Source organism: Aspergillus ibericus (assembly GCF_003184845.1).
Source record: "Aspergillus ibericus CBS 121593 unplaced genomic scaffold BO80scaffold_11, whole genome shotgun sequence".
Lineage (NCBI taxonomy): Eukaryota > Fungi > Ascomycota > Eurotiomycetes > Eurotiales > Aspergillaceae > Aspergillus > Aspergillus ibericus.
In genome coordinates, this window is record NW_020292109.1 from 155,195 (window position 1) to 167,503 (window position 12,309).

At 53.8% G+C, this 12,309-nt stretch overlaps 5 protein-coding genes across 5 annotated transcripts; 1 reads left to right on the forward strand and 4 right to left on the reverse strand.

The window, feature by feature from the left end:
• Positions 1 to 1,179: 1,179 nt before the first annotated feature.
• BO80DRAFT_443117 (NAD(P)-binding protein) lies at positions 1,180 to 2,136 on the reverse strand (the record flags this gene model as incomplete). Its single annotated transcript, XM_025721322.1, has 1 exon — positions 1,180 to 2,136. The coding sequence occupies one exon, from the start codon at positions 2,134 to 2,136 to the stop codon at positions 1,180 to 1,182; it is 957 nt and encodes a 318-aa protein (XP_025577193.1).
• A 458-nt stretch (positions 2,137 to 2,594) lies between these two features.
• BO80DRAFT_453595 (Zn(II)2Cys6 transcription factor) lies at positions 2,595 to 3,919 on the reverse strand (the record flags this gene model as incomplete). Its single annotated transcript, XM_025722024.1, has 3 exons — positions 2,595 to 3,158; positions 3,213 to 3,711; positions 3,774 to 3,919. 3 exons carry the CDS (start codon positions 3,917 to 3,919, stop codon positions 2,595 to 2,597), a joined length of 1,209 nt encoding a protein of 402 aa, XP_025577194.1.
• Positions 3,920 to 4,150: 231 nt separating this feature from the next.
• Positions 4,151 to 4,758, forward strand: BO80DRAFT_463111 (uncharacterized protein; the record flags this gene model as incomplete). Its single annotated transcript, XM_025722569.1, has 2 exons — positions 4,151 to 4,549; positions 4,635 to 4,758. Exons 1-2 carry the CDS (start codon positions 4,338 to 4,340, stop codon positions 4,756 to 4,758), a joined length of 336 nt encoding a protein of 111 aa, XP_025577195.1. The 5' UTR covers positions 4,151 to 4,337.
• A 422-nt stretch (positions 4,759 to 5,180) lies between these two features.
• On the reverse strand, positions 5,181 to 7,370 carry BO80DRAFT_423331 (uncharacterized protein). Its single transcript, XM_025719025.1, has 2 exons — positions 6,836 to 7,370; positions 5,181 to 6,701 (listed from the first exon to the last, which is right to left on the reverse strand). Exons 1-2 carry the CDS (start codon positions 6,987 to 6,989, stop codon positions 5,470 to 5,472), a joined length of 1,386 nt encoding a protein of 461 aa, XP_025577196.1. The 5' UTR covers positions 6,990 to 7,370; the 3' UTR covers positions 5,181 to 5,469.
• Positions 7,371 to 7,558: 188 nt separating this feature from the next.
• BO80DRAFT_423332 (putative nucleolin protein Nsr1) lies at positions 7,559 to 9,721 on the reverse strand. The gene is made up of 4 exons (XM_025719026.1): positions 9,483 to 9,721; positions 8,719 to 9,405; positions 8,385 to 8,671; positions 7,559 to 8,335 (listed from the first exon to the last, which is right to left on the reverse strand). Exons 2-4 carry the CDS (start codon positions 9,397 to 9,399, stop codon positions 7,717 to 7,719), a joined length of 1,587 nt encoding a protein of 528 aa, XP_025577197.1. The 5' UTR covers positions 9,400 to 9,405; positions 9,483 to 9,721; the 3' UTR covers positions 7,559 to 7,716.
• Positions 9,722 to 12,309: the final 2,588 nt, after the last annotated feature.

Genomic DNA, 12,309 nt, shown 5'->3' on the forward strand with positions numbered 1-12,309 from the left:
TGTTCTCGGCTATACCCTTAGATCTCCTCATAGTTAGGGGATCCCTTCATACCCTATCCAGTCATGGATGTACGATCAGGCATGATAATATGTCTTACCTACAGCATACCACTACTCGGTGCCCTTGACAATGACGACACACTACAGGATGCGTTTAAACGGTTCCTTTGGAATTGAACTAATTCAATATATCAGTTAGGGTATGGGAGGCCAATCTGCATTCTCATACCCACATGCGTCTGGAAAGACATCAGGCAACACGATCCTCTTACGCTGGTCTATACCACGTGCTTCCAAATAAGTATTCCAGATCCTTGATGACCGTCTTGTTCTCTTCACTGCAGACAAGAAGCGTTGAGACCTATTACAACACTGCAGTGCTCCATATTCGACGGACCAGTTCAGCAACCAAACTACATATGACGCCTGCCTCCAGGTGTAGAGTTGGAAGGTATGATATCGATAGGATACATCCGCTCAGGTAGCCACATCTATCACCCATTATATATCACTGAACTAAATAACCCACCGCACAGGTCACAACCCACCGTAATCAGTATCCCAGTCACTCAAGCATCACATCACAATCCGCAAGACCGTGCCAATTAAGTCGTAAGTCACCTCTTCCCATTCCCATCCCACAATACAGAAATCGGGTTTCTGACGCTTTAGCCTGATCAGAACATAATACCAAGAGGTATAGATACTACTACTAAAGTATACAGTATACAACAAAGAACCCGATCAACTTTTCAATGTAGAACGCATCCATTCATCGACATCGTTTGCAATTCGGTCGATGGGGAGAATTTGATGTCATGAGACGGCCTGTCATGGAAATAGCCCTCATTACTTGTTAAACTGGTACTCAATAGCGCCTGCGGAGTTCTTTAAAGCATGCAATGCATGTCTTTTGGATTCTCTCGGCATGGTGGGCTAAGGGGGGTATTGGGATTGAGGAGCTTGTTTGGGTGGAGGTGGTAGTGATAAGACTAGCTTATATTAACCTAGTATAGGCCAGGTGGACTTACTAGTGGTCTTTCTCAAGAGAAGACAAGAAAAGAAGAAATGAGTTCAATTTAATCTCTATATAAAACTATCTAACCCTTACCCTTACTCAGAGAAGAGTATAAACCAAATGTAGCCGAGTCAGTCGAGTAGACTATTGTCCAGTAACCTTTAATACTGCAGTAACCTCTGCAACACCTGAGCCGGGGTAGACTGTGGCGGCGCGATCTCCAACACCTCCTTGCTAGTCGTCGAAGCCGTACATTTCCCCTCCCACGTGGTCTCGGGAGCATGTTTGATACTCCAAATGACGTTTCTCGATTGTCCATCGCCCATGTACGCAGCCTCGAGGTATGCGTCGAGGTCTGACATGTCTTTGTAACTCACGTTTTCAACCGGAACCCCGATATATTGCTCCACCAGGTTCACGATCTGTTTCCCTGTAATGTCCTCCGGGCCATTGAGAACATACTTGGCCCCGTTATGCACTGAAATGTTGGGCTGAGACAGAAGGTGGGCAGCAAAGATGCCGACCTCGTCGGCGTCGATGACAGCCACGGGAGCGTCTTCGGATGCGAGGAGTTTCAACGTGCCCTGTTTTCCGGTCTTGCGGTACTCTTGGATGAAGGCGGCAGCGGGAGCGAGGAAAAATGCGGAAAAGCCGTTGGGCTGGAGCGAGGTCCAGTGCAGATTCGTGAATTCCGGCGAGCTGAGAAGACTCTCGATGGCCCAGTGCGAACGGGGGTAGTAGGCGGTAGAGCTGGGGCTGACATTCGCGGCGGTGGTCGAGATTCGGACCACATATTGGACACCAGCTTGCAGGGCGGCAACATGGAAGGTGGATTCTTCGGCAAATTGGTTGGGCTTGTTGTGTGGTGCAATAAATGCTCGGACGACTTCATGCTCCCGGAGCCAGGCAGGAGTGATGTCCACCCAGTTTTTCTCGACGACGTCCACACCAGGCAGGGTGGCGAGCTGCTGTGCGGCTGGGCTGTTGAGAGACCGGGTGAGCGCGATGATCCGGTGATTGAGTAAGACATCGCTCGTGGCGAGCATTGCCGAGAGGGTTTGGACAACACTTCGACCGGTGTTGCCAGTGGCACCGGCAACAAGAACGGAGGGAGCCATGATAGGAAGGTAGGATGAGAGACACCTCGCTTGATCAAATGAGTATAACGAATGCAAGAGAAGGAATATACTGCAATCGAGAGCGGCACCGATGGATTTATAGTAGCCGTACTATGGCCACTGACCAAAATTAGCTTACACTCGACGCAGTTAGGGGTTTTAGGATTTGTGAAATGACATAATGTAATCGTTAACTTACTAATTGACCTCACTTCGACTGCTATAACATGGAATAATCCGGCGTGGGCTCCCCGATGGGCTCCCCGATGGGCTCCCCGATGGGCTCTCCGATGGGCTCTCCGATGGATGTGGGCTCTCCGAACCAACATCCTGTAGTTAAATACCGTACAGAAGCTTTTACTAAGCCACTTGTAAGGAACATTCGGGATACCCTCGAGATGGGGGAGATTAGTGATTTCCGAGTCGACCAAGGCAGCAACCCCGCCGCTGAAGAGACATCAAGCCGCATCCAAGGCCTCCAAAACATGTGCTGAATTGGAGATCCATTCACGTTCCAAAGTATCATCTAAGTCGTGACAGGGTACCCCCTCTGCCATAGCAGATACCCATTCCTCTTTGCTCATGGCGTGCCACAACCGAGGACTCTTCGGTAAGGGAAATCGTAAATCCTGTGCTCGAAGACCCCTGTTCGATGCCGTGGCTGTAGCTAGTACATCTCTATCATCCGTGTCACCGCATGCCCGGCAGACTCTATATAGAGCAATGTTAAAGCGTTTCACTTCCTCGATACAGACCCAGACATAAGGAGCAGGATCAGTCTGGCCGTAGCGCGCCAGCATGTTGGGATAATAGAGCATTCCCAGCTTCTTGCAACTCACGACGAGTCTACGAAGCAGATCGGCATCCGCGGGGGATAAACACGGCCTTAGATCGAGGCCCAGCGCCCCACGGTCTTTACACAAAATAGCAAAGATGATATGGAGCAAGATAGCCTGGTATGTCGGGATCGGCCAGGAACAGAACCAGCCTGCGTCGTCGGACTCGGAAGCATCCCATATCTCCTACCACCTTCGTCAGTACGATATCCATCTCTGGCAGAACAGTCGCGAGCAAACCTTCTGCTGATGAATAGCCGAACTCAGAACCTCATGCAACGCTATCGCTCGCGACTGCGCACCGTCCTCATTACTCAACCACAAGCCAATCACCACCATCGACTGCACCAGCAAGGGTGCCTCAGCTGACTGCATGAACGTGGCCTGATGAACGAAGCGCCAATGTGGATGAAATTGCCGAAAATAAAGCCCAATATAATGTCTTTCCTTGTCGGAGCGGCTCACCGGGGGTTGACTCTGATCCACGGACAGGGTGTCTGTCGAGCGGTCATTCTGCTGTGCGTCATCTTCATTCTGCTGTGCGTCATCTTCATTCTGCTGTCCATCATCTCCACTCTCCTGCGCCAGAGAACATGGCACACCGCGCCGAAGACAATTCCTACACGGCGGCCCACCCTGACATCGAGCCTTCTGATTCCGACAATCGGTACATGCCAATTTCACCCGGGCGGGTTCTTCCACTCCGTGCGTCATTCGCATATGTCGTCGGTGCGTGTCACTAGATATCGTATAAATCTTATTGTATCTAGGATTACTTGGGGATATTGCAACCACGCTTACCTCCGGCCAAATTCCCGGCCACAAATCGTACACTTGAAGCTTTGGCCTTGGGAATGATGGTGCGCTTCATGCCGACGACGGTGCTCCGTTCGTTGGTAGCTTGCGGTGCATCGTGGAAAGCGACATACATATGGCTTGGAATGCATCTTTCGGTGATTGATGCGTATGTAGGGATTTGTGGAATGTTGGAGACAGGTTATTGTAGGAGCAACGCTTCATTTTAGATGTAGTAGATCGGAGGGATCGTGGACGGCTCCACCTGAGTTACTTACCCGTACGAACCCGTACGGTAACAAATTGGGCGCTAGTATTGTGAAACGCCCCACTGGTTGCAGGGTCCATCAATACTACTAAGTATAAGGAGAGTCTACGAAGATTATTAATATGCCTTACCATTGATAAGGCGGTCCTGCGATCCATCCAGGATTCATATAAAAAGCCATTTCCTTGCAGGATATAACCCAATTCTGTGAACACAATCGTTTCATCCGCATCAACCGAGCCTGGCCGACATCCTCGATCGACTGAACAACCTTTACTATTGATTCAATATTATCATCCACCATGACACAGATAAAAGCCGTTCGTATTGTTACCACAGAAACCCAGCTGACGACCGAGCTTCGAAACGAATCCCTCCCCAGCCCTGGCCAACACGAAGTGCTGATCCGCGTGCACGCCGTCTCCCTCAACTACCGCGACGGCGCGCTGCTGCGCCGCCCGGGTGCTGGCAATTACCTCGTCGGAGGCGAAGGCTGCGACGCTCAAGGAGCTCGGTGCGGATGCGGTGGTGAATTATAGTATCTTGCCGGAGTGGGAGCGCGAGATACTTGCTCTGACTGATGATAAGGGGGTGGACAGAACCCTAGATATTGCGGGAGAAAAGACGATTCAGAAGTCGGCGGCGTGTACCAAGATCGGTGGTCTGGTGGTTTTGGTTGGGATTGCGAGCGGTGGCGGTGGTGGGCTCCCGTCTCAAGAGTAAATCGCTCGGTTCATGACGGTGACCGGTTCGATGATCGGGTCCCGGCTGGATTTCGAGGCGATGCTGGTGGCCATGACCAGACACCAGGTGCGGCCGATCATTGATCGGGTGTATCTGTTGGCGGAATACCGAGAGGCGTATTGCAGGCTGGAGAGCGGACAGCACGTGGGCAAAGTGGTGATTGAGGTTGCCAATTCGGGGGCCCATTAGGAGGATTGCTAGTATACGGCTGTGTTTGTACCATATGCACCCACCCAGGGTATTAGACCATGTAAATATACTGTTTAGATATATACTCTACCAATGTTCAATTCCAATTGACATGAACCACATCGTTTGTTTCTTGGGATTTGATTGACATATAGGTTGAATCCATCCAAACATTCCGCAGAGGAGGGGGTAAACTACGTGTATGCATCTCATCTGACCAGGAACAATACATTGACTAGCTACCAAGGGGTATAACACCAAAGAACCAAACGCCACCCATCCACAGAGATCCCCGACCCGGCTACTTTTCCCAGCATCGCATCCAGAGCTCCACAGGATCCAATATCTGATCAGACGAAGCCCGGCTATGTATGCATGCATCCGCCTTTCCAGAGAGGAGACATAGGAAACGTAAGACATGCAGCCCACCGATATACCTCATATCTGTCCGTATTTACCATTATTGCCAGCAGCACATGTAAAAGTAATGCAGTATATGGTTCACGCAATGATGCCCGATCCCGAAGGCCCCGATCCCCAGCGAAGCCGCTTCAGCCCGCCCCGGACCGCTTCCTGACCGCATCCCGTGGCTCGGTCCGGGACGCCGCTGTCGCCCATCACGGATCCGATGCCCGTACCGCTGGCCTCCAGGCGGCCGACTTCGCGGCCCAGGACGTATCCGGCGGAGAAGCTGATGGCGGAAAACAACACCACGACACCCGCACTGATTACCCACGTCATGACGGTGGGACTGGTGGCAGCATCCGCAATACTGGCTCGACGGCTCTTCTTCGCGGACGAGTGACTGCGTTCTTTGGAAGGGCTGGGCCGTCGCTTGGCTCGAGGGGCAGAAGGGACGGTGCGCGGCGAGTATGCCACCGGTTGCGGAGTGGGTCCCATCCGCGGGGCCCGGGTGGGGTTCGTGTCCACCGTCCCTACGGCTTCCTCGCTGACTTCCTCGCCCATCGCGACGGACTCGGATACTAGTCGGAAGGATGCGGGGTGACCCCGTGATGGACCAGGCTGCGTTTGGGGAGGATCGGATTTTGGCAGACCTCGGGCAGCAGCAGCACAGGAGAGTAGAGTGGACAGACTGGCCCGCAGCGCAGCATCGTGATCGGCATGGTGGGATGGTGAGATCATGTTGAACGGGCTGTGTTGTTGGGAAGACCGCCGGGCAGAGCGTATGCTTGCTTGAGAGTTGCGTCGGATGGCCGTCCGACGGCTGGAGTTGGACACCTCACTGGGCTGAGGACGGTGTCGCTCGGTTGGCCTGGACCAGGACGGATTCTGGGATGCCGGTGGGTGGGAAAAGACATTAGGCTGAGGAACAAACGGAGCTGAGTCCATCCGCATTCCCAACGCAGTCGAGTTGTCGTCGTCATCCTCCTCGCTCGATGCATCGTCGGAGGGAGAGGAGACTAGACCCGGCCCCGGTAAGAAAGGGGTTCCCATGGGTGGGACCATGTCCTCGTTCGAACTGCTCAGGACGCGGTCCGACTCGCTCTCACTCTCCTCGTATTCATCCTGACTACTGCTTTGTTCGCGGGACGAGTAGTCGACCTGGGCGGTGGTGACCGCGGCCAGTCGTTGCAGGCGCCGGCGACGGCTACGATGGTACGGGCTGGCTTCATTTTGCTGGACGCGGAGGCCCGTGGTAATAATATCGTCGGTGGTACCGATGGAGGACAGGGAAGAAGACGAGGGCTGGGAGGCGACCTCGATCCAGGAGTCTATATAATATCGTAGTGAGTACATGGTGATATGGTGATACAGCGATGAGGGATTTCAAGGGGAACTGGAGTGCATGCAGATCGGATCGAACTGCAGACGTAGGGCAGATATCTGGGGAACCAGGATGACGCACCTTCGGATCTCGTGGGCAAGCCAGCAGCAGGCGACCGGGACTGCTGAAGAGTGGCCGGATCGCGCGGCGGCTGATGGGCGTCTCGCGTCAGTCGCCCGACCGCTCGAGGGTCGTCTTGCACCTGACCCAGGAGGTCATAGTGATTAGGTTGCATGATGGATGGAGAGATGAAAAGGAGAAGAAGCGATGAGGAAGAGGAAGAAGGAAGAGAATAAAAAGGCGAGCAGAGCAGCCAGCCGAGTCAGTCAATGCTCAGGCCACGGGGAATGCAGGCGGACCGTCCAGCAAGGCGTTGAGCGGTCAGCCAGAAGGGCGGGGTTGGGGACGATGTATACCGCGAGGGGAGGGGATAAGGTTGGCGATTATCTTATCAGTCCGCAGCAGAGTTTCCAAGCACTCAAGGGCGAGTTCCACCAAGATCCCTAACTGGACTTGAGGACAGGTGTTGCTCTTCCCAAGTGGAACGCGAGAACCAGGACCACCATATGTAAACTCCAGAGCCAGGTGTAGAGAGGAAACGAGAAGAAGAACGAAGGGGGAGCACGAGGGCTGGTCCATCATCCGACAGCCACTGCCCGCCCGCCAGCTGACTTGTTCCCGCCGGACACCATCGCTGATAGGCTGGCTCCCGGCACCCGCAGCAGATCAGGCCGATCCGTGCCACGAGCACCAACAAAGAATCCCCAGCCCGCCAAGCATCCACCTACTTTCTGCACGAAGTCATTCTGGTCATAGCCATTCATTAATTGGTGCTATTTAGACAATGCAAAGAACTTTTGGGGTACCAGAAACATTTGAGAAAAAACACAACCCCAAACCAAAAGAAACCCATGCCCAAAACGTGTCATGAAAGCAACTATCTATCTTACACAACCGCCCGCTTAGAAGGTCACCTTGGTGCCCTTGTACTCGGGAATACCACCGCGGGCCTTGTTGGGGGCACCGCCACCGCGGCCACCGAAGCCACCACGGCCACGGCCACGGTCACCACCACGTCCACGACCGCCGAAGCCACCACGGCCGCGGCCACCACCACCACCACCGCCACCGTTGTTGGCACGGGGGGTGCTGAAGTCCAGACGGACGGGGCGGCCAGCCAGCTCAGCGCCGTTGAGCTCGTTGAAGGCAGCGCGGGCCTCCTCAACGGAGGAGTACTGGACGTAGCCGAAACCCTTGGGGCGGCCGGACTCGGGGTCGGTGGGCAGGCGGATGCCGAGAATGGATCCCTTCTCACCGAACAGCTCGTGAAGAGAGTCCTCGTTAGCACCGAAGGCAATGTTGCCGACGAAGAGGGTGTCACTCTCGGGGCTGGCCTGGTCGCCGAAGGAACGAGCACGGTTGTTGGCGCGGTCCTTGAAGCCACCACCCTGCTGGTCACGGTTGGCGGGGCGGCCAGTGGCGTAGTCGAGGTTGATGGTACGGCCGTCAATCTCGGTGTCCTTCTTGGCCTCGAAAGCCTTGGCGGCATCGGTGGCGTTGACGAACTCAACGTAACCGAAACTGTAGATGTTAGTATGGATTGACGACCACGTAGGATAGTTGAACTCACCCGCGAGAGCGGCCAGTGTCACGCTCAGTCATGATACGCACACCAGAGAGCTCACCAAAGCTCTCGAACTCCTGGGTGAGCCAGGCCTCATCGACGTTCCAGGACAGGTTGCCGACGAAGAGGTTGGCGGAAGCACCGGCAGCGGGCTCCTCAGTCTTGGACTTCTTAGGGGTGGCAGAAGTCTCCTCCTCAGCCTTGCGCTTCTTGGAGTTCTTGGGTTCCTCGGATTCCTCAGAGTCAGAGTCAGAATCGGAGTCAGAGTCAGAGTCGGAAGAGTCGGAAGATTCCTGGGTCGATTAGCATCAAGTCGTTGGTCGTGGATGGTCAGACATACCTTCTCAGCCTTCTTCTCCTTGGTCTCCTCCTCGCTCTCAGAGTCAGAGTCGGAGTCAGAGTCGCTCTCGCTGGACTCCTTGGCGGCCTTCTTGGGGGCCTCCTCCTCAGACTCGGAGTCAGACTCAGACTCCGACTCGGAAGAGGACTCCTCCTTCTTGGTCTCCTTCTTAGCGGGCTTCTCCTCCTCAGACTCAGAGTCAGAAGAGTCGGAGGACTCGGAGTCGCTGGACTCCTCCTTCTTAGCAGCCTTCTTGGGCTCAGCCTTGGCCTTCTTGGCGGGCTTCTCCTCCTCACTCTCGCTCTCGCTCTCACTGCTGGAGGCGTCGTTCATCTCCTCATCGCTGTCCGACTCGGACTCAGACTCGGAAGAGGACTCAGCCTTCTTGCTCTTCTTCTCAGCCTTCTTGGCGGGCTTCTCATCCTCGCTCTCGCTGCTGGAGCTAGAGTCAGAGTCCATCTCCTCATCGCTGTCCGACTCGGACTCGGACGAGCTAGGGGTAGGAGCCTTCTTCTTCTTCTTGTCCTTCTTCTCCTTGGAGGCAATGTCACGAGCAATCTGCTTGCTCTTGGCCTTGGGGGACTGGGAAGCCTTGCTCACACCGGCATCCTTGACCTTGCTCAGGGCCTTGTCAACCGGCTTCTCAGAGCCCTTCTTGGTAACGGACTTGGTCTTGGACATTTTGATCTATGAACGCAAAGAGGATTAGTTCAAGAAACCAACCAAGGGAACAAGAGAACAACAAAAGGAAAGGAAGAACCAACCAGGTAAAATGTAAACTAAAAGCTGGTACAACGAAAAAGCTTTGGAAAAGTGCGGCAGATCTTTATAATCCCACAATAATCACCCGATTTGTAATAGAAATAGACGAAATACCCACAGGTAACCCACAACGACAGTGTTCAAGCCCACACGAGACGACAGGGAAAATGCTACCGTCTATGATATGAAACCCACGAGAGTATCCCACAGATCCCACAGAATAGTACGTACAGCCCACAGCCCTCAAGGTAAAAAGCCCACGAGATGTCTGTTGCAGTGCAACTTGTAAGATATAATATAAAGAGACTTAGTTGAGGAATTCAACCAAGTAAAGAATAGGGATGGAAATGATGGGACAGAAGATGAAGGGGGAAAGTAGGACAGGAATGAAGGAAGAAGAAAAATTTACTGCTGGGGACCAGCTCTGATAAGGCGACCGAAAAAAAAAAAAAAAAAAAAAAAAACCGGAGGCTGGCAGAAAAAATCAAAATTGCTTACCGCCTCCTGAGGTGAGACTAGCCCAGGTACTAAGTGGGGAGCTGCAGTTGGCACTAACGCAACTGGGTCAGGCCCCGGCTGGGCCTCCCATTTGTCCACCGCTGCCGTTGGACCAGTCCAGTCTCCATCCAAACGACCTGCAGTTGACCAGACAACAGGTGGACTATTTGCAGCTGTGGTTCTGGAGATATTCGGGGTCGAATCAAAGCTCAATAATATCGTTGACGGGCAATCTCAATTGCTGCACGTTGCGCGAGATGAAGTATTATTCGATGAAGATATTGACCAAGTCATCGGTCGGACATCCTGTGAAATCAAAGAAACACCAACCATCCAAGTTACACCTCGACACATTCCAGTCTCACTATCCTAGGTACCAGTCTAGGTTCCTGGAGACGGATCCAGATTGGCACTGATGGTGTATTTGTCCGCAGAAGACGATTCCATCATCCCATTCAGGCAGAAACTTGAATTCGGCGGTGCTCATTGAAGACAATTGCTGGATTGGAGGAAATGTGTTGTTCTACTGAGGCAACCATCCTTTATATCCCATCTAGGTAGAAAATGAGGAAGGTTCTGTAGGGTTCATACGGATGTAATGTGTGGTGGATAGGTACTAACATACGGCGAGATAATCTGAAATCGTGTGATGAATTAAAAAGCTGCTAAAATATCCCAGGGAATTGAAATGGAAAAGAACATCACACAGAGGCGCAAAGGAAACAAATATTGGGGTATGACATAAGAAAAGGTCTGGTCAAACATGGCAGCGTCAACATGGACAATTATGATAGTTTGATGTTTCAAAAGAATGAGAAGGATTTAGGGCCGCGCATGGTCAAGGAGGAACTGAGTGGCCTCGGTCCAGCCGGAGGCATCTGCCATCTCCAACACCGTCTGGCCAGTCTCATCATGCTCCGTGAGATCGGCTCCGCCGCCCTTCTCGACCAACAGGCGCAAGAGCGGAAAGTCCCGGTACTCGATGGCCTGCATAATCGCGTTCCAGTCCCGATAGGTCTTGTTGGGGTCGGCTCCCTTCTGGAGAAGGAGTTCGATCATCGAGAAATCACGGTTATGGCAACGACGGATTGCTTTGACCAGAGGCAGATGCTCGCCGGGAGCATTGGGATCAGCGCCTCCTTCCTCCAAAAGGAAACGCACAATGTCAACGTGACGCTCCCGTAACGCCGTGGTCAGCGGTGAGAAAACGCCGCCGTTCTTATACTCGACACTCGCGCCAGCAGCCAGCAGCAGCTTGATACTCTCCAGCTGATTAGCCAGCACCGCCATTTCCATGACGCCCTTGTGAGCGGACAGATTCGTGACCACTGGAAGCAGCAGTTGAAGCAGTGCAGGCGACTTCACGGCCATGCATACCGGCCAATCCTCTCCACGCTGGTTGGGGTCAGCCCCATGGTCTAAAAGGTAGCTCAGCATCTCGGGGCGCTCTTCACGGATGGCGGTAGTCAAAGCGGTATGACCCTGGTCGTTGCGGTCGTTGACGTTCGCACCTCCGTGCTCGACCAGCCACTGTAACGCCTCCGCGTTATTGACTTGCACGGCCATCTCGATGATTCCCGGTGGTTGGTGGAGATCGGCCCCGGCTGCCAGTAAAGCTGGGAGAAAATGTGGCCGGTCGTGAGTGACACACTTCCAGGCCGGATACTCCGAGGCCATGACGTTGGCGTCCGCCCCGTGGTCCAACAGCAGGGTGACAATGTCAGCGCGATCATCCCGAATGGCTGAGCAGAGTGGCGTATAAATCCCATCCTTCTTGGTGTTGGGATCGACTCCCAATTGCAGCAGAATGCGCACGGCTTCAATGTGATTGATGCTAGTCGCCTGTTCCATGAGGCCTGGAGTCTTGTGGATGTCCGCGCCGCCATTCAGCAGCACTGGCAAGCACCGCGGACGGTAGATGGCCGACCACAGAACATGCTCCGGTCCTGGAAGGTTCGGGTTGGCCCCGTGTTCCAGGAGCGCCATCACAGTATTCACTTGGTCGCTCTTGACTGCCTCCAAGAGCGCTGTCTTGCCTTGCTGGCCCTTGCGGTTCGGGTCACAGCCGGCTGCTAACACAAGAGTCACAAGGTGTGGTGGCGCATGCTGACGAATCAGCTCGATCAGCACCGTGCTGCCGTTCGGGGTCTCGTGATTCGGGTTGCCTCCATGGGCCAGCAGTTGTTGTACCATGCTGATCTCGCCGTTCGCGATCGCGCGGCTCAGCGGGGAGTCCTGTCCCGGTTCTACGGTATGATTGGCATCGGCACGATACTTCAGCAGCAAGGTTGCCCCATCATCAAACGACTCTTCCACCGCAGTGAGCAACGG

Excerpts from the sequence above, each read along its gene's own strand:
- BO80DRAFT_423332 (XM_025719026.1), bottom strand. The coding sequence starts at position 9,399 with ATGTCCAAGACCAAGTCCGTTACCAAGAAGGGCTCTGAGAAGCCGGTT. Across the intron at positions 8,672-8,718 it reads AGGAGAAGAAGGCTGAGAAG|GAATCTTCCGACTCTTCCGA; the intron begins GTATGTCTGACC and ends TAATCGACCCAG. Across the intron at positions 8,336-8,384 it reads GACACTGGCCGCTCTCGCGG|TTTCGGTTACGTTGAGTTCG; the intron begins GTGAGTTCAACT and ends TAACATCTACAG.
- BO80DRAFT_423331 (XM_025719025.1), bottom strand. The coding sequence starts at position 6,989 with ATGCAACCTAATCACTATGACCTCCTGGGTCAGGTGCAAGACGACCCT. Across the intron at positions 6,702-6,835 it reads CTTGCCCACGAGATCCGAAG|ACTCCTGGATCGAGGTCGCC; the intron begins GTGCGTCATCCT and ends GATATTATATAG.